The sequence below is a fragment of the Polyodon spathula genome, chromosome 10 (assembly GCF_017654505.1).
Source record: "Polyodon spathula isolate WHYD16114869_AA chromosome 10, ASM1765450v1, whole genome shotgun sequence".
NCBI classification, from domain to species: Eukaryota; Metazoa; Chordata; class Actinopteri; order Acipenseriformes; family Polyodontidae; genus Polyodon; species Polyodon spathula.
Window position 1 is genome coordinate 34,514,163 of NC_054543.1, and position 26,189 is coordinate 34,540,351.

Consider the following 26,189-nt stretch of genomic DNA (forward strand, 5'->3'; position numbering starts at 1 on the left):
CATAATAAGTCTTCTTGACCATAAATGAGTCGTGTCAAAAGGGTGGCTTAGGGATCAGTGACGACGTCAAAGAGGTGAGGGATGGTGGGAACCACCCCTGAAATGTGTATGCCCCCTCCCGCCTCCCCTAAAATATCCACTAAGAATGACATCTCCAATACCATGTCTTCGGTTACGAGCTGATAATGTGAGCGGAGCGGTGATACAATTTCGTTCACCACTGGTAATATCCTCTGCTGGGATCTTTCTTTCATTCCGCTCCACTGTTTGTGATTCCCGCTGCAGACAAAATAGGCACACACCACTCCGCTCACACATGGTATTACATTTGCTTTTTAAAATAAACTAGCCCTTTTTTTTTTTGTGCATACTTCTTAAATGGCGACTATGTTCAAAATATAACAAAGCACTGACTGTTTAAGTTTCTAAAACTAAGTGCCATTAGTGTTTCAGGTAGAGGTTGCAGTACATTAGGTACTTTACTGTACTAGGTTGGACACAGTCACTGCATCTTCAGCTCTATGCCACATCTCATTTAAAATTACTTGTTTCTTTTCATTGCATGCTTCATGCTGTATGTTGACCTTCCAAGATAAATAGCCTGGGACCTACTTTTTCTCTTTCATAACAGTGACAAGATTAAGGAACCATGCTGCAGATCTTTTAATGGATATAAATTCTGAGACAAAACCAAAAGAGACTACATCAAATACATTCCCCTGGACAAAATACCTGCTTGCTTGAGTCTGAAAGGAACAGAAAAAATATATAGTCAATCTCTATAAGATTCTAAACCAGGAATGATATGAAAAAAAGACATCTGGTGAAAATGTAGGCCTACTTTTACAAAATAATGCAAATCATTGATTTAATATTTTTATTTTCAAAACACAGAAGTGGATTATAGGTCCGCATTAATACATTTGCCATACTACATCATAAAACTAAATGAAAATACAAAGTTTAAAAATATATATATATATATATATATATATATATATATATATATATATATATATATATATATATATATATATATACACACACACACACACACACATACACATATACACACATACATACATACACACACACACAGTACTGTTTTATGCTAGTTTTAATGCTGTAAAGTAAGAATGCTTTCAAAAATAGACATGTTAATAGTTTATATTTATCAATTAACAAAATGCAAAGTGAGTGAACAGAAGAAAAATCTACATCAAATCAATATTTGGTGTGACCACCCTTTGCCTTCAAAACAGCATCAATTCTTCTAGGTACACTTGCACACAGTTTCTGAAGGAACTCGGCAGGTAGGTTGGCCCAAACATCTTGGAAAACTAACCACAGTTCTTCTGTGGATTTAGGCAGCCTCAGTTGCTTCTCTCTCTTCATGTAATCCCAGACAGGCTCGATGATGTTGAGATCAGGGCTCTGTGGGGGCCATACCATCACTTCCAGGACTCCTTGTTCTTCTTTACACGGAAGATAGTTCTTAATGACTTTCGTTGTATGTTTGGGGTCATTGTCATGCTGCAGAATAAATTTGGGGCCAATCAGATGCCTCCCTGATGGTATTGCATGATGGATAAGTATCTGCCTGTACATCTCAGCATTGAGGAGACCATTAATTCTGACCAAATCCCCAACTCCATTTGCAGAAATGCAGCCCCAAACTTGCAAGGAACCTCCACCATGCTTCATTGTTGCCTGCAGACACTCATTCGTGTACCACTCTCCAGCCCTTCGGCAAACAAATTGCCTTCTGCTACAGCCAAATATTTCAAATTTTGACTCATCAGGCCAGAGCACCTGCTACGATTTTTCTGCACTCCAGTTCCTGTGTTTTCATACATAGTTGAGTCGCTTGGCCTTGTTTCCACGTCGGAGGTATGGCTTTTTGGCCACAAGTCTTCCATGAAGGCCACATCTGACCAGACTTCTCCGGACAGTAGATGGGTGTACCAGGGTCCCACTGTTTTCTGCCAATTCTGAGCCGATTGCATTGCTGGACATCTTCCGATTACGAAGGGAAGTAAGCATGATGTGTCTTTCATCTGCTGCAGTAAGTTTCCTTGGCCGACCACTGCATCTGTGGTCCTCAACGTTGCCTGTTTCTTTGTGCTTCTTCAAAAGAGCTTGGACAGCACATCTGGAAACCCGTCTGCCTTGAAATTTCTGTCTGGGAGAGACCTTGCTGATGCAGTATAACTACCTTGTGTCTTGTTGCTGTGCTCAGTCTTGCCATGGCGTATGACTTGACAGTAAACTGTCTTCAGCAACCTCACCTTGTTAGCTGAGTTTGGCTGTTCCTCACCCAGTTTTATTCCTCCTACACAGTTGTTTCTGTTTCACTTAATGATTGTGTTTCAACCTACATATTGAATTGATGATCATTAGCACCTGTTTGGTATAATTGTTTAATCATACACCTGACTATATGCCTACAAAATCCCTGACTGTGCAGGTGTACCTAGAAGAATTGATGCTGTTTTGAAGGCGGTGATCACACCAAATATGGATTTGATGTAGATTTTTATTCTGTTCACTCACTTTGCATTTTGTTAATTGATAAATATAATCTATTAACATGTCTATTTTTGAAAGCATTCTTACTTTACAACATTTTTTCACACCTGCCTAAAACTTTTGCACAGTACTATATATATATTCACTATTACAATGAGTCAAATAAAGTACTCATTTGGCTGTACAGCTGCCATGCTTTCAGAATTTGGACTAAATCTCATAAGTATCTTTCAGTTAATAATCCTACATTGACCAATCAGATGAAAAATGCTATTTACAAAGCCAGCCTGTTAACCCATTTGTACAGTATAGCCATATATACTACAATTTATACTTCAAAGTAATCAGATTACTGTTAATCTAAATGACTCATTTCCTGCGTGGACAGATAATCTTTAAGCACTGGCTTCATAATGTACAGTAAGCTTACAGGCTGCATGCTGGCCTGGTGCAGTTATGTGCGTTTGTTATTTTATGCAGCATTATGAAAGTTATCGTTTACTCACACAATACTGTGTACTTACAGCAAATGGCACTTTAATACTTGAATCTAATGACAAAGCAATACCAGATGTAACTACTGTACCTTTATTTACTGTGTGAGCATTGCTGCTTAGCACAAAAGAACACTTGCTGTTTGGAATGAAAACAAATGTTATGTGCAAGAGATATATGTATACTGGCATTGGTAGAAGCTTACTAAACCTACTGTAAGGCATGCAGTTGGAAATTCTTTGTCCATAGAACATTTTCTATAAATCTTTGGATTCAGTAGAAAATAAAATAATAAACCCAAGATAAATTTGTCTTGTCTTACATGTTCCCAGTACCTTGCAGTACTGTGGTTATAAAACCTGAAAATGACTGTTTGAAAAATGAGAAAGATGCAGGTGGACCAGCTGCAATTACAGCAATTCCCTTTTATCTAGAGAATCTATTAATAGTTATAATCCTACTTTTAATATACATGCAGCTAGAGTTAGTGATTTACCATAAAACACACACACACACCTTTCAGAATGTTTAAAAAGTAAACTGTTAGTTACATTAACAAAATTGTAACTCGTTACAGTTACTTTGAAAAATTGAACTAGGATAGTTATAAACAGTTACTTTTCAGGCAGTTTAGTATACATTTTATAAAGAGATATTTTCCCAGTTTGGTCAGGCTGCAACTCAAAAAATATTATTTGAAAATTAAGCTTGTGATGCCATTTTTAGGCAAGATGATATCAAAAGTGCATTCATATGAGATTTAAGGTTTCAACTGCACTGCTGAAGCGCTTGCTGATGTTCATGTTATAAAAGTCTATTTTTGTTTAAATGTAACTAAAGTAACTTCAAATGTTACTTTTTCTAGTTTTAAACACGTTGATGTGTGCCGCTAAGACTATTGTGACTAATAATTTAAGCCACGCATTCAATTATTTTACAGGAATGGTTCTATAGAAAATGTGTCTAGACTATAAATATTGCTTCAACACTTAATTAACCCCAGGGTTACATTGTAATCATGGCTATTACCTTAGACGTTTTTACTAAATAACAAAAAAAAACAACAATCGTTTGCAATCATTTTATGCTAACATAACATAACATCTTCGCAGTGTTTTTTTTTTTTTTTTTTTGATAGCTGGAATTTTTTGAACGCCAGTATAAGCATAACAGTGACATAGATACAATGTAATATTTGGGTAAATTACATGAATCTGCCTGGTGTCTAGTTATGGCAATCATAAAAACCTTAATTTCACAGATAACATTTAGTGGTTTTTTTTCTATCTTAAGAAATACTATTGGATTAATTTACCAAAGTGACCTGTGATATTTGTTTCTTTAAAATGTCCTGTTGAACTGTTCTCTAGGGTGGACAATTTACCCAGGTCACCTTTTAACCCCCCTTCTACTCGCTGGCACTGGTACCCCTTCAAGGCATTTCTGTTATTTTGCCTACTCTCAGTTCTTATTTACTGAGATTACACAAAGGCAAATGTTGAGAGAGACAAAAAGAAAAAGAGAGAGGGAGAGAGAGAGATATCGTTTATTCCTTCTTACAGCAAAACTGACATCAACCAATTTCAACAATAATATTGTGTAGCTGTACATTACCACTCATTTCATGTCTGCACTAAAACACAAAGTTCAGTGAAAATTTGAAATAACCAGGAGGCTTTGTAAGAAAATCGCATTATAACTGTTTGCTAAGCAATACAAATTAGTTAATGCAAGATCTGAACTCAGAGAACAGCTTTAACCAAAGCATTTACTCTAAAGATAATTTTTAGACTGCTCAACTGCACTGTCCTAAGACAAGATTTCCCTTTCCCTCAACTGCTTAAAGATTGATATCCTAGCTGTTCTGTTGTGTCAGTAAAGCCCTGAGAGATCACAGAACACTGCTTACACCAAGACAATAACCTTGAAGCAAATACGGTCAATTTGGAATCTTGCCTTTTTTGGGGGGAGGGGGATTAAATAGTAAAGGCCTAACCGGGGCATTACTTAAGGGGAATTGTGCATAAAAAATATAGTAAAATGGAGGTTAAAAACTTAAAAAAGTGGAAGTAGTTTGTATTATAAGAGCTTCTAAAATTATTCAGGATACATAAACAATACCAAGATGGTATTTTCTTGGTTTGACGACGCCAGGTATAGTGAATATACTGTAGTACGCGGTTGGACTGAATTGTAAAGACTAAGGCCACTTGTTACAGTTTATTTATTATTATATGCAACTTCACAAGTGTCAAGACATATTTAGATTCCATTGCTTTTGCCACCACCCCCTTCCCCCCAATTTCTCAGTGTACAACTTTACTGACTGCTGTTCTGTCCTATCTCAGTAACCTACAAGCTGGAGTGCCATCTCACTAGACATAAGAACAAGACACATTGCTATGGATGACACAGTCTCCAAAAAGTTTTCAGGAAACATTTGGTTAGCAACTTTGAGGTCTCTGGCAATGAAAGGCAATGGCACCCTGCTAGCTTTGAGTTTCCAAAAACATGTACCATCTGAATTCTGAAAGATTTGAAGCTCAGCCATTAAAAGATTAGACATCACAGATTGTATTAAAGCTTAAATTTTCTGATTACAGCTTTTAAAATGTATGCTCATTTTCCACTTCTGCTGGTCTATAAAGTATAAACTTGTCTAATAGATTCATAAATCAAGACCAAATTCACCCCTCATCCAGACATTAATTACATTTACAACAGTAAATGTAATTCCATTGCACAATATTCCATTAAAATGCACAATAGTGTGGTCATACTCGCCCCACTTTTGTTCATCATTAAAAGTCCACGGTTTCTGCTTTCAATCCTTTAACATTCTTTTCCATTTGAATGCTTCTTTATGTATTTGTGATTACCTTGATCTAGCTAAAGCTTTACCCTTATAAGTATTTCCACATCTTTTTGTGATAACTTTGTATAAAGACCCAAAATTGGGACTTTCTCATTGTGCTCAGTTGAGTTTGACATGGTGAGTCGAGTCTAGTAACGTTCTGACAGTTCAAACTTGATTTAGATTAGTTTTACATAAACTAAACAATTTCTCATTTCAACACTGACCTTTTTGTTTCAGATACATTAACCAAATTAAAGGAAATCTGGCATTTAATTTCATGTTGAGATATTACTTCAGGGTTTTAACACATAGGAGAGAAATAAAAAAAAAAAAAGAAACTGAGGCAAAATGTTATATAATTCAGTTCTATATAATTCACAGAGAACATAGAATCTGTACTACATATCCTCTTAGTGTCCGTTTCTATTAAATGTCAGCTAGACATTTTTAAGTAACAGATACTGTTTCACAAAACTGTCTGTTGGAGACCTAATGCCATAACTAAACAAATACTGTACTGAAAAAAGTACAGAAACAAATGCATCTTTTAAACTTTCTCTCCGGTCATTTATTACACTTTAATATGCATATACCTAAAAGTTTAAGTTAAAGTTGTATGTATATGTATGTTGAGACATGACCGGAAAGAAAGAAAAACAAAAAACGCTTTAAGCCTAAGTTTTTAACTAAGACTTTAGCCATGCACCTCTAATTTAAGACCCTGGTTAGCACTGACCTTGGACTACCTAATATTAGTTTAGGTAAACTTCCAAATGTTTGTAGTTTTTATTAGTTCGCATGCGCTTAACAAAATGTGTAATGTTTTATTCAGAATTGGAATTAAAAAATTGGCTACAAAGCACTGATTCCCGTAAGAGATATGGTGTCCCTAAATAAATAGATCAAATACAAACAACCATACATACATAAAATAAAGACAACAGTGAGCACTAAATATTTCTCAAATTATATACTTTAAGCTTTCACTAGGCAAAATTTTACTTATTAGAAACGTTTTCCATATATAAAACCTTTATTTGTGTGCCAACAAAGCCGGAAAAATAACTCCTAATCAGTGCTTTTTCTGCCGTGTTGTTTAATTTGCCCCTGCATTATTATTATTATTATTATTATTATTATTATTATATTATTATTATTATTATTATTATTATTTATTTTTTTTAAATATCGAATATCGAACTCCCTACTCATTTTGGAAAAATACCATTGTTGCTTTGTGCCTGAGTTTTTAATTAATTTAGATTCTAAAAACTGAATGCAGTTTATTCCTATTGTCACTTTACAGTGCAGGCAGGATGCAGCCTGCTTGTTTCTCTCCCGGTCGACTGTATAATACAAGCGAACTACACCACTACAGGTATTTTTACTTGTACTCTCCATGTTGTTGTTGTTTTATTTTTTTTTGTGTCTGTGACAAAACTCAAAAATCACTATTTTCCTCAGCATTGTTTGTGCTCAGTGTTCAGAAATCTGTCATTGCTTCCCGCCTACACATTTTGATTCCTGGGCTCCCTGATGCTTGTGACGTTATGATCACAGAATGCGGCTATATAGGCTAGAAAGTTACTTTCTCTTTCCTTAGCAATGGTTTTAATCATGGCAGGAACTTGCATATGTGCAAAATGACAAGAAGACTGCGTGTGTTAGAGAGGGGCTGCACATATTGAAAATGAACTAAGTTTGTTATTGATTTTATCTTTAAGACAATAACTCAAGTCAGGTGGAGAATTTTTTGCGTGGCTCGAGTCAAGTCACATCTTTTGAGCAGGGAGTCGAGCCAAGTCGATTCACTTAATGGCAATGGGTCAAGTTGAGTCACGAAATATTGGTCATTATAACTCTGGTTACCTCATTAACAAACATAAGTTGACAATAGTGTATTGCCATTAAGTCCTTAGCTAACAATACTACTTTCTCTGAAAAACAATATAGGGTAACCAATATTTTATATGGAAATATCTGACCCGAAGCAAAAACGATGCCATGTTGTAAAAGGAAACAATGGGCATTTGATAATAAACAGCAAGTGCATGAGATGTCAGATAGTAACACAATGCTATTATATAAAAGATGATGCTCGCAGCAATAATTCACTATCAAGATTCTACCAACGTTTTATGAAATATGTTTTAAGTCAGCAGAATGCCTTGGGTGAATTAATTTCTTGTACCTCAATGTCAGGTATTCATAATTCTCTTTGTTTTGACCTTCGCAGGTGGTATGCAATGGAATCAGGTGTTTGCTTCTCAAGTTACCAGTCTGGTTGGAATCAGAAAGACTTAGATGTGTGGCAAGTTTCCAGATCCCTGCTGCACTTGGCAGGAGGTCATAACTTACAGAGAGTGTGAGAGCTTGAATCTTGGGGAAAGAAGAAGAAAGGAAAGATGACTCTGTAATACTGAGATAACCGATTACAGATGACCCAGAAGATAAATTTGTGTATCATTCTGCACGAGTACACAACCCATGTTGGATGCACAGAAAAATGGCATGGGATAAATATTCAGAAAATATTTGATTCCCAGTTACATAGGTTTTGATAATGTATTCTGTCTATTCCTAGATATAATAGCTGCCCTGTCAAGAACTATCGCCTGGCAATGATTAATTACCCATAATAGGAACTTTCCTTTTTTTCACCCACCTTCAAGCCTGACCTTCCCATAACCTAGTTTCCTTGCCATGGCTATCGTTTGTTAAACTCCACAGAGACATGCAAGACATGTAGCCAATTTACTTCTTCCATATTCCCGCAATGTTTTGCTGCCCCCGGGCTCCTCCAAGAATAAAAATAATAATTCCTACAATACTCAGTATTTCCATAGATTCTACAAAGGCAGAGTAGCAAGGAAACAATGCAATTAGACACAGGCAGGCAGCAACTTTAACAGGGACAATATTCTTACTGCTAAATAAACAATTAATAAAACAGAACAGATACAATGGTTATGAACAACACTGCTACCATGGTTTTCATGGGTAATTTATTGCATGCTGTTAATTTTCTTAATAAGGTCTGACAACATAGCAAGCATGAGCCACATTTCATGTAAGCCTGCGTCAAGACATTTCAGTCTGCAGAGTGCATTAACAAATAAATCCTAAACAGAAAAACACCACGAAAAGTTTTTTTTTTTTTTTTTTTTTTTTTTTTTTAGCAATAAACCATTTTCCCGCTGATGCTGTCACTATGATGTTAAATGACTGTCAGGTTTTTAATGGTGCTTCCCTGTCAACACACACGCAAGTTAGTTGATCATAGAAAACCATTGCAACTATTATAAGTACGATCCAACACTGTTGCTCTACTTCATTAAGCTGTACATCATTTTAACACGAGTTAGATAGTCATAAATCACTGCTGGACAGAATGAGAACTAATTAAAGGGTCACCTAGGCATATCATTCTGAACTGTTAGGAAACGAAACAAAATTACTGATGACTGAGTGTGTATAAAATATCATGTTTTATTTGCAATGATTCATATTTCAATGAAGAAAGCCAAATGTAATATTTGCTACATGGGTTGAAGAAACCACTTTGCTCAAGAAAAAAAAAAAAAAAAAAAGATTGGTTATTGGTACTGCTAGTCTGTCAAATCCACATAATATTACAGGCATGGCAACCAGTTATCATGGCAAAGCATTTTCCTAAATGGCCCAAGCATACGCATTTATATTCTTGTCAACAAAACTAATTAACTGAATGCTACAGAGAATTTAACATTTTTTTTTTAAAGTCGTACGTCCTTTTCTTGTGTGTCTACGACTGCAAAATGCATAGGGTCGGACGATCTTGAAAAAATCTAACATTAGCCACAAGCCAGTGAAGCTTTTGGAGGAACACAATAAACATGAACAGCAGGATTTTAAACTTGCCTCTAAAATTAAACTAAAGCGTAAATGAACCTTTGCTGAAATGAATATTGGTGCTTACATATGCTTCCATGTGCAGCAACCACTTGTACAATAATAACAATAATAATTACTACAACGTATTTTTATTACTTGTTTGCTAGTCATAAAAATATATATGAGCCAATTTATACATTCACTTCATTCATGAGACCGGCAATTTTAAAATCCCATCTCAAAGTGTCCCAAGATTGTGGAGCCTGTTGGCAACCCTAGTAACAAGTCAACACCGGCAGTAACGCAGACTAGCTGAAAGTATGACCGACAGCGACGACCACTTTGCTGCATCGAAAAGTCGGCGAACTTGGGTGTGCTTCAGTCCTTCTGGCGCACTCGTAGAAGTGACTGCAGCTGACATACAGCTTTTGTCTGCAAGAGAAGTATAAACCAACCTTAAGTGCTCCCTTGGCAGAAGCATCCTTAAGGGCGTTCATTCAGCAAAAAGGGGGTCACACATTGCATTGAGGGTTGTTGGTGGAAAGAGCAACTTGAAGAAAGCAGATTCTCATTACTGTACTTCACAATAGCCCTAGGAGCAAGCAGTGGTCAATAACAGTATTGATAACAGCAGGGTGCAGTGTTACAGAAGCTTTACTGGCTATTCTACTGTGAAAAGTTTATGCAGTATATCGGTAGATATAGGCTGTGTACTGTAGCAATCAAGGACATGGTACAACCAGCATGACTGCAAGGACCTCAAGCATCTCATCTGGCCTGCCCAAATACAGAATACTGTATCTAGAGCCTCAGGAGACCAGCCTCTGCAGACAAAATGAACAACCAGGCCAAATAATTCTAAACAAAATCTATTTAAATTGATAATGTTGTCTCTGAAAAAATATAACAAATAATGCACTCTGAGATAATTTAGAACAGTATTACATAAAAAAAGGTTTTCTTAAATCTGTGTTATATAACTTATCTTATGTAACAAGGACATTCAACTAGGGATAACATCTGAAGTTAGTAAGATTAACCATGCAAAGCTGAAAACAAAGAGTAAATGATTATAACCCAGTAAAATTAAATAGCCACAACCAAGACAAAAATGTCAGCAATTAAAGACGAGATAGATCAGGGATGAAAATAAGGCTGCTTAATCAGTTTAATCCATTCCAGGTAGTAATATGTGCTTAATTAGCCACAGTGTACAGTTAACAAGCTCAGGTGTGTCTTATTAAACCAATAATAACGTATTACATTACTATGCAATACAAGTCTCATTTCAATTCCTGCAGGTGTTCAGTGGCAAATGGGTTATACAGTAAAACATTCACTTGATTGATAAAGTACAAAAATAACGTCAATGAATCAGTGTGTGCTGGTATTTAAAAATTAGCCATATCTTAAAAAAAAAAAAAAAAAAAAAAAAAAAAAAAAAGTTGTGAATTCAGGCTCAAGGTGGATCCAAATTTAACCCAAAGATCCAGTGGGATTTGGTGGAGAACATGGAAACTACCACTGTATGTTACTATAGCTGCCATCAGCGTACTGTAGAATGCCCCTCATTTCTCTTTTTTTTCTATGCACTGTATATATTTATGGTACGTTTGTTGTACTGTTTGCAGAATAACTGTAAAAATTCTACATTATTTGCACTGGCCGGAAACAAACACTCTTGCTGGAAAGAGAGTGATGTCATCTTCAGATACTACAAAGGAAGAAACACAATTACATGTAAAATAGGAAACGACTGTGTAAAGTGTATAATTAATTAATAGGATAACAGTGCGTAATTAATTCATTCTAGCAAATAATTTTGTAAATAATGGGTCTACTCATCATAACTCATATAATATTACAATTTAATGAATAAGTTTTCCTAGAAATGTCTACTGCATTTGTTTTTGGTAATGGATTATGGCTGATTTACCCTGATAATTAATCAAGAGCATCAACATGGTAATTGTACATCACCAATTTAATTATTACACTGAGGTGTCAATTTAAACATTAAAACCAGTGGTAACATGACTTATACATTTGAGTCCATTTGGGTTAATTACAACACCACACAAACACAGTCAAGAGACAATATAACTAATTAAGAACACACAAGCCCAGTAAACAAGTAGTTAAAACACAGGCTATATAACTTAAAGCACAGAACTGATAAGCACCACTGTTCCAGTCAATAGTCAATGTACTGCAGTGTTACATCAGTGTTAATTCTGACATGGGCTGGATGGTGTTTGCTCAGGTGACCCATCACCTTATTCATCTGCCTTCGTCCATACTGACGTATGTACAAAATATGTTGTTAATATATTTAGATGTTTCTGTATTGTTGAGGTCACAGTTAGCAAGTATTTCTGTTAATAGTAGTTACAATTTCCTCTTTTCATCACATTAAGCACATTTAATTTAAACCATAAATAGCAACCATTTCAGAGCTTTGTAGCTTTTTTTTTTTTTTTTTTTTTTTTACTCAGAACTCAAGTCTACTTTGAGTACCTATGTGTATAAACACATTTTGATACACTGTGTGTAAGACTAGGTTTATATAGCAGAAGAAACTTCATCTTTGTTCCCAAATATATATCCATTTTTAAAAAATCTGTTATTTAAAAACCATGTGGTACCCTGTGATGAAAACAAACCGTGCACAGATTAAGAAGTGTACAGACATCGAAGCCTATTTTAATGATCTGAACAGTGAGGGTCTAAATACCACTGATCCTAAACTCAATATTAATCCAGCAGGGTGTTTTCCTGTATAATTAAGATCCTCTACTCTTTACATTGTAAACCTATAAGGTTGTTAGTTAAGTTTTACAATATACACCTGCCGTAGACAAAGTAACCCCAGTGAATGATAATTAAACTGCGTTAAAGGTTTTCTTAGGCATTTTTGTAGCCTAACCATGACATATGCCCAAGCTAATAACACCAGCATGACACTTCTTACCATCTGTATTGATGTTGGCAACATTATTTTGAATGGGCATGCACCTTGTTATTTTGTTGATAATCAATCCCCTTTTACCTGAGTATAGGTGCACCCAGGTAAGAACAGAACTGCAAAGCATTTAATGATAGGTCACTTATTGATACATCTTTATACTATATTTAGAACAGAATGACTGATACAGAACCAAAGAGGATTACAAATCAAATGTGGCTTTGGCTTTCCACCGCTGCCATCACAGCTTGTCAGGTTGAAGAGGTGCTTTAAAAGGACATTTTAAATCCTCCCACTCTCTTATGAATTAAAACATTTGACACAGCGAGTATTACAAAAGAAACGAGTTGTTACATTATTTACGGAGGTCGGGTCTATCTAAAATGTGTTTTGCTTTATCAGTCTAAAACGATGCAATAAACTATTTGTTTGCCCTTTGAAAAAAATACAAACAACAAAAAAAATCTGAACAAGAATGAATTGAACGAAAGGAAATATTAATGAAAGCCCGTTCACGCTCTTTTGACTTTGGGAAAGGTTTGTTGTACTAAGATGTTTGGAGAGTAGCAAACCCTTAAGGGGGTTTTAAAACTTATTTTTAACTGCTAATGTTACTGTAATGTACTGCAAACCTCGTCACATTAGGTGTTGATTAAAAATGTGAATAAAGGTGACTACGGTATATAAAATACTCTTTATGTACATTGGCAATACAAATGCACAGCGTTGTTGTTCTATGAGAAACAGTATCGCTTACCCCATGCAACTCACTAACACAGTTCTACGGTATAACATATCAGCTCGACTTCATCAAAACTTTCTTATCATACGGGATGTAGCATTTCGATTATGTAGAAAAAACAAATACAGCAGAAGCGTAATCTAACTCACTTAACCACCTTTGCTTTCTCTGCAACTTTTGAACAATAATCGATTCTAATATCTAATATTAACACAGTTTTATTCTTACCTTGAGCATACTGTAAGTGGTTGGAAATACAGAAGTTGTTCAGACTTTGCTAATGCGGGCAGGCTGAAATGCCTCCTCTCTCGAATAATATTGCTCGCCAAATGTTTGATAATACTGCGTTCTATCTCTAGGACCTTTCTACGCATGCTCATTCTGAGCTCGCTCTTCAGTACCAGAGTACAGAAATGCCCTCGTTTCCCCTCCCTGCATCTACTCCTCTGGTGCTGCTGTGATCTGTAGATGTTCATGTATTAACGTGATTTGTTTTAAATACTTAACATAAAAATAATACTTCTCTACTATGCTAGTCTAGACAATAACGCGACCTAGTGCAGTTGTCGGAGTAGCCTATATTGGAAAGATTATGAACAGATTTTATATATATATATATATATATATATATATATATATATATATATATATATATATATATATATATATAACTATAACCACAAGCAAAGTTTCTTTATATTTTTTATACGCGTGGAACAATTTTTACACTTACTTTTTGTTGGATTTGTGATCTGTATGAAAGACCACATTTTAAGAAATGTGTTCTTTCCTTACACTTTCAGAGACATCCCTGGGAAGAAATAATATACATACTTTGCTATGCTATACACTTTCTTACTTATGCATAACATATGCAACCTTTTCTGAGAAAACCCAGTAGCTCTACTACCAGAACTAGGCCAGAACAAGTGAACGCCTTCTTCCTACATCAGCTGGGTTGTCTCATAACATGCACATTATTTAGTAGAGCCAGCTACATATTTATTTAAAGCTGCACAAAGGAACGATGTTTCACACCAAACAGTTATGAAAGTGTTAACAATGGACCTCTGGAGAACAATCTGCTCCATATTTCCATCATCAACCTCCCTAAAGGAAACCGTTGAGGAATGATCAATGAAAACAACCACTCCTTGACTTCTTACGTCAAACAAGTAGCAGCTCTGCTGCCCGTGATGTACACACTGTATTCAATGTGGAGAAGATTATCATTGTGAGAATGCATTTACTGTACCACTAGTGCATGAGAAATAATGTCAAACACTGTACAAGGAGATTGCTTCTGCCAGAAAGAAGGCTGAGTGAAATGTTTTTGCATGACCGGCATGTGCGAAAGCGTGGCGCCTAGCACAATAGGAGCACTGTGAATCAAGAGATAAAAGCCCTCAACCAGGAAAACTCCAGGGATAACTTTCTTTGTAGTCGACACTACAGATAATACCATGTTTAATACAGGTGGTGACCAACTGGGAACAAAGATTGTGGTTGTGTTGTGGGTACTGTCAAAGGATATTAGCCTACTGGCTAAACTGAAAATGCAATGTATCTTGTGTCATATGAGTGACACTTATGTTATAATTGTATGTGTCCCTGATAAATAAATAAGGTAAACAATATCCTGGAAACTGCAGACTTTTCAAACTTGTTAAATTCTAAAGTCTGATCTGGTCTTCAGACATGACTGAGGGCTTTCAGTGCTTTACCATGTAGTCCTAAAAAAAAAAAAAAATGCTATTTTATTTCATGCAGTTCTGGAAAATACATAGACTATCATTATATTGAATAGTTGCCGTTGTTTTTATTTCAATAATGTACAGTTAAGAAGTCAAAAAGGACAACTCAGCAACATCCCCTATTTAATGGATTGTGTGCAGACTTTTATCCTTTTCAGTGTCTCTGAGGATGGACAAGTAACATTTCTAGATCTGAGCTCTAGACAAGGTATATAATCAAATATTTAAAAAAAAAAAAATGTATGCATTATATCTATAGGACATATCGGTTACAGAATGATTTGTAGATGTATCTATATGACATATGTCATGTCATTGAGAACTTCTAGTGTGACCTACAGTATAATTATATAAAATGGAAATGGATTAGATGCTAAGGTCTTAAATGGGAAGAGCCAAAGTTTAAATATAGTGTTTTAAGACACCACCCAGTCTCCACCCTTATCAGTGAATTTCCTGTGGTCATCTTGTGTATGCTTAGAATATTGGTTATTTCAATGTTTTTGCTAAACGTATGGTAATGGAATCTAGTAGATATGAGACAAACCTGGAAATTGTTTCCTTTTTCAGATGTTGTTTATCTTTCATTGAAATTCAAGCTTTATACGTAGTGTTCCCTGATAGCTGTTTTTATTACAGCGAAACTCAAATCCAAATGTGCATTCATTCTGAATAGTTATGGATTATGTTACCCCAATATTGTGTTGAACTGACTCTTTATTCCTTCAAATCGTGTGACAATGCAACCTTCAAATATGTATGGCCCACCTAAACTCTATTAGAGCAGGTTGGGTTGTTGGATTGAAAGATCACATTGTCACTTAATTTGACTGGAATGAGGGAGTCTGTTCAGTGAAGTCACTTAGGATCTGCAGACAACCTCAAAGCAAGGAAAAATCCTGACTCAATATTGGAGTAACATAACATTAACAGCCTTGCAACCTTGGGTCAGGTTAGGGTTATCAGTGAGTGGATTATGGCATTTTTAATTTCAAGTGAGTATTTGTTTTTCTTCCTGTGTGCATATGCTTCCTAAAACTCAATTCCTGCTTCATGATTTTTGAAAAAACACTCACCATGAACCATAGGTTCAGTGCTGCGAAGTCTAACAAAAAAATAAGAGCACTGCCTTTCAAAACAAGCCCAATCCAGTTCAGAGGGAGGGGAGTGGGGATGTTAAAACATTTTTTTGTTTGTTTTTTGTTTTAGTAGTTCTAGTTTTTTTTTTTTTTTTAGTTCAACTGGTGGTGATAGGATTCTAAAATTTCAATGTCATCCATATACATTGACACCAGTCAATCACACAACCCACGACTCTCAAAACATTAAAACAACTTTGTAAAAAAAAAAAAAAAGGCCCAATTCCGCTTATTATAAGTGGATTTTGCAACTGTGCATAGGTTCTTGAGAAATTATCTCTTTACATCATCTCACAAACCCACTTGTTTTTTGCTCAGCCTGTCAAATTCTGTGTCACCAGGCTTTACTAAGTAAGTACCAACAGGCTATAATTAATTTCCACTGCAACTAACAACCAATAATCATCATGCTGATAAACTGACATTTTGTGCAGCCTGTCAACAAATGCTGCATGGATACAGTTATCGGCATACAGTTCAGTTGCAAAACACTAATCTTTATCAAATTTTAACACAACAAATGCTCAAAAAAAAAAAAAAAAAAAAAGCCACCAAGTGGAACGCCTAAAAATTGATAGCTCTCATCAGTCGATAATTCATGCCCTTTTTAGATAATGACACAAACTGTTTAGTTCCAGTTAATGATACAAATTGTATTTGTCCTGTAGTAAAATACAGCTCTGGAAAAAATTAAGAGACCATTGCAAAATTATCTGTTTCTCTGGTTTTACTATTTATAGGTATGTGTTTGGGTAAAATGAACATTTTTGTTTTATTCTATAAACTACTGACAACATTTCTCCCAAATTCCAAATAAAAAATATTGTCATTTGGAGCATTTATTTGCAGAAAATGACAACTGGTCAAAATAACAAAAAAGATGTCGTGTTGTCAGACCTCAAATAATGCAAAGATGAAAATATTCATTTTTAAACAACACAATACTAATGTTTTAACTTAGGAAGAGTTCAGAAATCAATATTTGGTGGAATAACCCTGATTTTCAATCACAGCTTTCATGGGTCTTGGCATGCTCTCCACCAGTCTTTCACATTGATGTTGGGTGACTTTATGCCACTCCTGACGCAAAAATTCAAGCTTCCTCTTGATCACATTCTAGAGGTTTTCAATGGGGTTCAGATCTGGAGATTGGGCTGGCCATGACAGGGTTTTGATCTGGTGGTCCTCCATCCACACCTTGATTGACCTGGCTGTGTGGCATGGAGCATTGTCCTGCTGGAAAAACCAATCCTCAGAGTTGGGGAACATTGTCAGAGCAGAAGGAAGCACGTTTTCTTCCAGGACAACCTCGTACTTGGCTTGATTCATGTGTCCTTCACAAAGACAAATCTGCCCGATTCCAGCCTTGCTGAAGCACCCCCAGATCATCACCGATCCTCCACCACATCTCACAGTGGGTGCGAGACACTGTGGCTTGTAGGCCTCTCCAGGTCTCCGTCTAACCATTAGACGACCAGGTGTTGGGCAAAGCTGCAAATTGGACTCATCAGATAAGATGACCTTACTCCAGTCCTCTACAGTCCAATCCTTATGGCCTTTTGCAAACCTCAGCCTGGCTCTTCTTTGCTTCTCATTGATGAAGGGCTTTTTTCTAGCTTTGCACGACTTCAGCCCTGCCCCTAGGAGCCTGTTTCGAACCGTCCTCGCCGTGCACTTAACCCCAGCTGCCGTTTGCCATTCTTTTTGTAGGTCACTTGATGTCATGAGTTCATGGTTCAGGTGATCCCCTAATCAGTACCTCATTCAGTAGAATGAGGTGTGCCTGTGTTAGAATTCAACAGACACTGGAATGGAATGGCTGCCATACATGTAGAGATGCTGATTTAAGAAAAATTTGCAGTGATCTCAGTTTTTTCCAGAGCTGTATATGCAATTGTTTAAATATAAAGAATGACTAAATGCTCAATATTAAAACACTGCTCTTTGAGTCCTCATTGCAAGAGGATATTGAGGTGTGCCTTTGTTAGAATTCAACCGACACTGGAATGGATTGGCTGCCATACATGTAGAGAGGTGCTGAAAGAATTTAAGAAAAATTTGCAGTGCAGTCATACATGTAGAATTTTTAAAAGAGCTATATATGCAATTGTTTAGTTTTCTTTCTTTTTTTTCTCACACTCGTAATGTGCTGTTACAGGCAAACATGAAACTCAATTTATATCATGACCCACTTTATATCACGAATTATGCATGCATGGCAATCATAATATAGTGTGTTCATCTGTATAGACCGATGCAGTAAAAAAAAAAAAAAAAAAAAAAAAAAAAAGAAACTGTCAACAGGAGAATGTGTAGCAGTGGAACGTTCAGTTGCTGGAAAGGTTACATCTAAATCCACTGTTTGGAAAAATTCTGACATTGTTGTACTTGGCGATAGTAAAAGTCCATGTGGCTTTGTACAATGTGAATCTTGCAAAATATTACTGAAATAATAGACAGGAAATTCATCTCTGCAGCGGCACGCTGAGAACTGATGAATTCGTCCTGTAGCTGTTAATTTAGCGGTTTTATATACTTATCCAAAATGAGTATGCGAATTTGCAAGAGCATCATCCGTGTGGCTATTTATGGCAACAATGTTTTGAAGAAGCCTGTTGTCTTTAAAATCGGGCACTGTTGGATCACTAGGAAAGGAAGTAAATGAGATATGGTTGTTATTTTTTTTTTTATGTGTATGTTATGAATATATTTGTGGAGATGGTCGGGTTGGGTCAGGTCTGCAAATATTTCAAAGGTCTCGGGCTTGGGTCGGGTTCTGATTGTGTTTTACTTTTAGGCCCTGGCACTGTGAGTTCTTTAATAATGTCCTTCATCTTTTCTTTCCCTGTACGAAACAATTTATTCCATCATCTGTGGAAGTGACAGCAGTATCCCCCCCTGAAATGTGACACTTTAAAAATGTCATCTCCTTTGGCCTTGAACAAATGCAGGCCATTAGAAGCAACATATCTGCACTATAGATCTTTTGCTGTGTAATTACTCATTTTAAAAAGTGAACTGATAATGTATCATTAGGAATAGCTATGCACTCTGAAGAACTTTTGAACTGCAATATCAGCAGGGCTTCCCAACTCCTGATGACTCATTTCCATCCTCCTAATGGCCATTCCAAGCTCATCCAGGGAAAACATATTTACTTTATAAAAAAAAAAAAAAAAAAAAATACTACTTAAAAAAGTCAGTTGGTACTTTGAAAAATGAAGCTAAGGTCCAAATTACTGTTAATATTGTGTGCCATGATGTTCAGCGTCTATCTAGGTCTGTACGTAAACAAAAACATAATACAACAAATTGAATATGTCAGGGTGGAAACACGGACATGTTTCTTGGGCCAGAGATACACGGGCAATTTTTATTGTCAATTCTCGTTGACAACAAAAAAGTGACCACTGAATTGTTGTTAAATGCGCCACATACACACACTGGAAAACAGACAGTTATTTTAATCAATCTTAAGATGGTGCCTGTTTGCAGTAAATATAGTTGCTATAATAATTTGAATAATTTAGAAAGGATGTTGATGTAGAAAAGCACTTTGGAAAATAATTTGCGGCCTTCCAAGATTTCTCAAGATATTTTCCTTCTCCTGGCAAAACAGGTTTTCAGTTGGTCTTTTACCGCCGCTGTCAAGTTCTCAACTATTTGTTAATATTTCCATATATTAGACTTCTTTCTTACCGCAGCCTTTATATTTCCCACATGTAAAATCTCAAACATTTTCATTGTACGTCCACTTGTCTGTAGCATTTACTTCCCATTTTGTAAAATGGAGTGTGAAATCAGAAATTGTAATATCATTGGCTGAACACACAAATTGTCAACTACATTTCTGAAAATACAGCAGTGGTCTACTGTAGCAACAAGGTTGCCAAAAGAACATTTTTGACACACCGTCAATTTTTATTGTCAATTTGATCTGCCAAGAAAATTGCTTGTGCATTTGTGGCCTTACAGTTAGGGAAAACAAAAAAAGAAGTAGTTGCCTAAGGGCTTTAACTATTTTTCTAAATGAATCCGTATAAACAACCTTATTATGAAGCACATCGTTGGTATACAAGCAAAGATAAAGCTATCAGGCTTGACTAAATATAAAAGTTTTAAATGTAACGGTAGCACGTCTTTCAGCAAAGTGGAATACTGGGTTGTGAATAATCAGTTTTTCTGTAGACCATCTTTGCCTTGCAACTTTTTACTTGACATTTTTTCCAGTCATTCAGTAATTGGGTAAGATTGTACCTGCAATACAAAACAAAATGAGAGAACGACCTTCAGCAAGTCATTCAACCTTGTGCTTCGTCTTTCAGGCGAGATGTTGTTGTGACTCTGCAGATGATGCATAGTTCACACACCCTAGTCTCTGTAAATTACCTTGGATAATGGCGTCTACTAAATAAACAAATAATAATATTGTATTTCAGACAGCTTATTTAACAACCTTTTTGCATTTACTGTGCAGTCAATGCAGCTTTAAGAATTATACACAATGCCTACACTCTTTAAAAACTAACTTACTAAACTCACCCAAGCTAAATGCTCACAAAATTCTTTATATTATTATTATTAATAATAATAATAATAATAATAATAATAATAATAATAATAATAATAATAATATCAAAAGAATAGATCATTATTATAAAACAAGACATTTGCATCACGTAACAAATAGTTCAACAGCTGTTTGTACATTTGCAAGATTTTATTTAACAAAAAAACCAAACCAAATAAAAAAACATTTACAAGACGGCAATTAAGGAGGTTGAAAATACCTCTTTAAAAAAGAGAGCAAGGAGCAATATTCAGGTCCATAAAAATATTAATACTCCAAATGCCATCAAATTTCAATCGATTTTACAAGATTTCTCTTTGACTCCATCATGTGGCATTTGTTTCTTAAAAGCATCACATTTTTCCCAGTTTACAAAAAGTTAGCTATTAAGTATTACAAGGAAAAATGAATCTGACTTTTGAAGGGATCTGTTAGGCGACTATCAAATGAACTGCAAACAGCCATCAAATTTACATACATTTTTTTTTTAGCATGGTTTGAGAAAAAAATAAAATGTGCTCTACACTATCTCCGTCTACGTGGAGAACTTTCCCTCCTCCTATCGTCTGTTCTTTTGGTGTCCCTAGATCTATCAGAGTGTCTACTCTCCTTGTCAAATTTTTCTGCTCGCCTTCCTTCGCCATTCTTGTAGCCATCCTCACTACCTGCTCTTGAGTTTGTCTCCTTTGACCTTTCTTCTCTCCTGCTACTGTACTTCTCCTCCTCCCGGCTCCGGTATCTGTCTCTGTCATGTTCAGAGTAGGGGTTATTTTTAATGTTCTCTTTGTCTTTCTGAGAGTCAGAGCGCTTGTCTTCAAACTCATGGTTTCGCCGACGGTCAGGGTCCTTGTTACTGCGCCTGTGATCATCTCTGTTATGTGTTGAAGTATCTTTCGGACGATCCTTTTGTCTATGGGCTTTGCTGCTGTGTTTATGGGAGGACATCTCTTGTTCTTCAGCATTGTTGCTATGCCTACTAGCCTGTTTCTTGCTGGTAGGCACCTTTTCTGAAGATCTTTTTTTACTGGTAGATGTTTTAGGTCCTTTGTCTTTCTTCTTGCTTGATTTTTTCCTGTGCTCTGAATCTGAATCTGTGAAGGCACAAGACACTAGCATCATTACAAACAATATTTGCAGTATGAAATATCCTTAATGCAGCATTAAAACAGTATATTAAAACACCCTTAACATAGAAAGCAACTCTGTTCACAAAATGAAAGTACAGAGGTTAAGAAACATATCTTCAGAAAGCTTCTGAATGCTTTATAAAATATATTCCGGTATTCTGTACATGACTTTGTAATTGTACTATTATTGGTTCTGCTCCCACTTTGAAAAGGCAAAAATGAAAGACATGCTTATTTTTTGTACCAAACTAACTGTTCAAAATGCATCTATATTGGTTCTACACCTTTTTAAAAAAACTAAAAAAAAAATCTTTAACAAAGGGTAAGCCTGGTATTTCATGACCTTGACCTCAGTTGTTTCCCACCAGCTCTATATGTCACACAGGTAAACTAAGTGACAATGGCCTCCATGACTTTTTAGATTGTGACATACAGAACATGAAGGATAGAAGAAAGCTTAAATGTAGTTTGAGCCTCGCTTCACATTGCTGTAGATGATTACACAAATTACTTGATTGTAATATTTTTTTTTTCATATTAAAAGATTTTTAAAAAAAAATGATATCACACCATATAGCCAGACTACCATTTATTTGTATATCTTCTGCATTTGTCTGATGGGGCAATGTAAAGGTAAATAGTCAAAATTGACCTGGGGTGCAGAGTATAGCAGAGTGCTCTCTGGTGGCGCCCTGTAACGTTAGCAGTTATTGAACGTTAGTTAGTTATCTGTTAGGAGTGAGCAGGTTTACAATAGCAGGCAACACATTGCTGTGCATCAAAACACTTGCTTTAAGTGAGTCTTGCAATTTTTTATATTTTTTATTTTCAATGTAATTACATTACAAAAATACAGTAGTAGTAAAGTTACTGAAACATTTTGGTTTATCATCTTAAGGCGCAAGTCAGATTTGTCAAGTTATAAATAGTTCATGTTTCCTTTTCTAAAATACTAGTGACTTTAAAAAAATATCATAAATCAGTTTTAAAAAGGCAAAATGACAAAAAAAAAAAACAACTGAAGAAAACTTTACACGTGTTGGTCATACAAATCCGTATTTGTAAAAAATCAATTTGCAGCCACTGCATGCAGGTCAGCCATTTCGGACCTCCAGCGGGGCAGGTCTTAGCATGACTTGCTACTGTTAGGTAGCGCTCTCTGCGTGCAGATCGTTCAACAGAAAGCTCTATGTAATGCCCTGGGATGCTTCATCTATTGAACGCACCCCTGGTTTGACTGTCTTCCCACCTTTGAAAAAATGTGTAATTTGATTGTTCCCCAACAATTTCAGCACAATAAAGGTATCTTTGTGAATCAGACATTTTCTTTGGCAGGCGGTGTATGGTCTTGAATGTATATAATGTGGAAAATATACTCTCATTTCAAAAGTATTTTATACAAGACATCTATCTGGAGTAATAAACGAAACCAACCTTTCTTTGCTCTCTGTAGTTGCCACCACTTACTCATATTAAATGAATCAATACATCCTTGTCTACTTTAATCCCTTAATGCTCCAGAACAAAGAGAGGAGCTGCCATGTGTCACAATGCAACCACACCACCTTGGCTGAAGCAATGAGATTAGCATTATGTAGACTTATGGTCACTAAATGATGGCATTCACTGAGACAGATTGATGGTCATCACACTAATCTGTTTACATTGTGAACAACATTACAGTTTATAATGCCAAATTTATAATGATTAGAACAAAACCTATGTCAATATTAGGTTCGAAATAGCTACATTGAAAGTGACCTTCTATGTCAGCAGTTTATAAAGGGGCAACTGGATTCCATTCCATTCTGGAATTATATACTTTGTTTTACATGTACATCTACTGTATTCACTGTACTGGATTCCTAGAACTATCCTAAAGGGGTCCTTTTTTAAATATAGAGCTTGGTGTTTGGCAATTTTCATCAAATACAGAGTAAAACCATTATTTTGCAAAATACATATGTGCACAAAAACAAATAATGAAAAAAAAAATGTTTAAATTAAGGCATCTCCCTCAAAATAGAACAGTAATAAACCCCCAAAAACTCCACAACGTGCATCTTAACTGCTTAATTTAGGTCAGAACAAGATCTTGTTCTAAGGTTTCTTAATTCTCTCCACAGCTCCTATCAAACAGTTCAGCAGAGGTGCAGCTGTCCATGTACCAGCCATCTGGCTCATTGCTGAATCAATGCTTTTCTGGCACACTTCAACTATGTGTCTTTCTTAAATGTCCCTCGTAAGATTTCAAATCGCTCAACAACTTGAGTTGTGTGTATACTTTCATTTTCTTTATCTGACACTACATAATTCCATAACAACCATTTCCTATGTTAAAGTGCGGAGCGCCACAGCACTACCTTTACCTTGTGGTGGATAAAATATAATTATTATCACTCCTGTTATTACGTATTAACGGCCATGCTGAGAAACACACCAGCGACAGTTTCTACTGTTTATAAAATGGCATAAACCCACTGCAAATTTTTTTGCTATTTTACAAAAAATCCAATTAATGCAAGCCGAGCACATCAAGGCATTCATGCCACATTTAACAATACAATCAGAAAGGAAGAATACTTTTCTAGAGTTAAAAATACATAATAAAAATCGAATATATTTTTAAACAGATACAGGAAGTAAGCAAACGTACCGTGCAGAAGCATGCTGTGCTTAGCACCTGCTCTTGACACAAAATGTGCTACTGCACTAGACCTGATATCATTATTTTAATTTAGAATGGCGATCATTCAGGTTGGGTTACATTACTGTAGTTCATTATTCAAAAACAGGCTCCAATTAATGTATTGGTCAACTAAAATTAGTCATGTTTTGAATGTATTGGTCTCCTTTGTATATCGAACAGTAGAGTCATTGTAAAAGTTTCTAATCTCTATCTCCCAGATTACCTAGTAAAATTAAAAGGACAGAAACTGCTATTACTGTTACTCATGTACTGTCATTATTGGCTTGTGGATTACACTTTAACTAAAATAACTTGGCTCCGCTGAGTGATATCCTACTAAAACGTTCCAGTGCTTCCAAATTGGCATGGCTTTGGGGGAGGGGGTAAATAAAAAAAAAACAACTGACCTCATGTCAACTACTTGTGTTGTACAGCAACAGAAGCACTAATATAATAGGCTGTACCAGGAATCTCTGCACCAAAAATGTCCAATCCATGTAGAGTAGGTTGGAAGCAGCTGATGTTCACCCAGAAACATGACTCAAAGTACTGCACTTTCTTTTTCATGGTTATTATTGCAGTGTGCCTATGTGTCTAATGTACATTTCTAATAAGTGCACGGCACACATTTATGTAAGGATCTGTACTGGCTATTTGTTATATACCCAGTTAGCTACTGTACCTGATCTGCTGCTGCTTTCACTGCTGCTAGTACTAGAGGAAGAATCACTGTTGCTGGATGAGCTGCTATCGCTGTCACTGCTGCCGCTTTCTGAATCAGAGGAAGAGTCCGAATCCGAGGAGGATGAAGATGAATCGGATGATTCCACTTCTTGCTTCTGCGTCATGATCATTTTGGGAGCATTTTTTAAATGGTCTCGAAGCTCATCTCTGTCAAAAGTAAAAGTAAAAACTTCATTTATTTTGTCCCACTAAAAAGGTTAAATATTCAGAACATGCCAAATCTAAATGTACTTACGTTAGACCTCCCAGACCAATAGAGGTAAAGAAATTGATGGCAAATCTTGTGTTCCTTGGGTTATCTCGAGGAAATAGTCCCTCAAAGTAGGGCTGTAAAGTCCTTTTATAAAGAAGAAAAATAATAATTATTGTATGATATTGAAGTGATCTTTTTTCATTCTCATAAAAAGAACAAGAATCTTGTAAACACAATACATTTCCTCATTCTAGCATTACAATTGTTATTTGATGTTCATATATATAAAATATATAAATTTAAATTATGGTTTAAAACAATCGTTGAAATTTGATATTTGTATTGTCTAACTTACACATCTTGAAGCCTTTCATTGAGTTTTGGAAGTCCCATGTAAGCACAAAGCTCCTGGAACAGAATCTTCACAAAGATTCTACTAGATGACGTAGTGGTATCTTCACTTATTAGTATACATTCCAGGACCTAATAATAATATATATATTAAAAAAAAA

The 26,189-nt window shown here is 35.7% G+C and overlaps 2 protein-coding genes across 8 annotated transcripts in view; both read right to left on the minus strand.

Moving 5' to 3' along the window:
* Positions 1–13,801, minus strand: part of LOC121321452 (zinc finger protein 385B-like) — a 94,403-nt gene extending 80,602 nt beyond the window's left edge. For 2 of the 5 annotated variants that reach the window (XM_041260405.1, XM_041260404.1), the window contains exon 1: positions 13,690–13,788. The gene's annotated coding sequence lies outside the window, so the exon portion shown is untranslated. Of the gene's footprint in view, positions 1–13,689 lie in introns of all 5 variants that reach the window. The other 3 variants (XM_041260406.1, XM_041260412.1, XM_041260414.1) reach the window with 3 other exon arrangements.
* A 7,282-nt stretch (positions 13,802–21,083) lies between these two features.
* The window catches only part of LOC121322178 (pre-mRNA-splicing factor CWC22 homolog), a 37,530-nt gene continuing 32,424 nt past the window's right edge, over positions 21,084–26,189 (minus strand). For all 3 annotated transcript variants that reach the window (XM_041261763.1, XM_041261762.1, XM_041261761.1), the window contains exons 18-21: positions 26,033–26,160; positions 25,720–25,821; positions 25,423–25,631; positions 21,084–22,015 (exon numbers count right to left, since the gene is read on the minus strand). In XM_041261763.1, the coding sequence (XP_041117697.1) occupies positions 21,450–22,015; positions 25,423–25,631; positions 25,720–25,821; positions 26,033–26,160 (1,005 nt within the window). In that variant the 3' untranslated portion in view covers positions 21,084–21,449. The remainder of the gene's footprint in view (positions 22,016–25,422; positions 25,632–25,719; positions 25,822–26,032; positions 26,161–26,189) is intronic.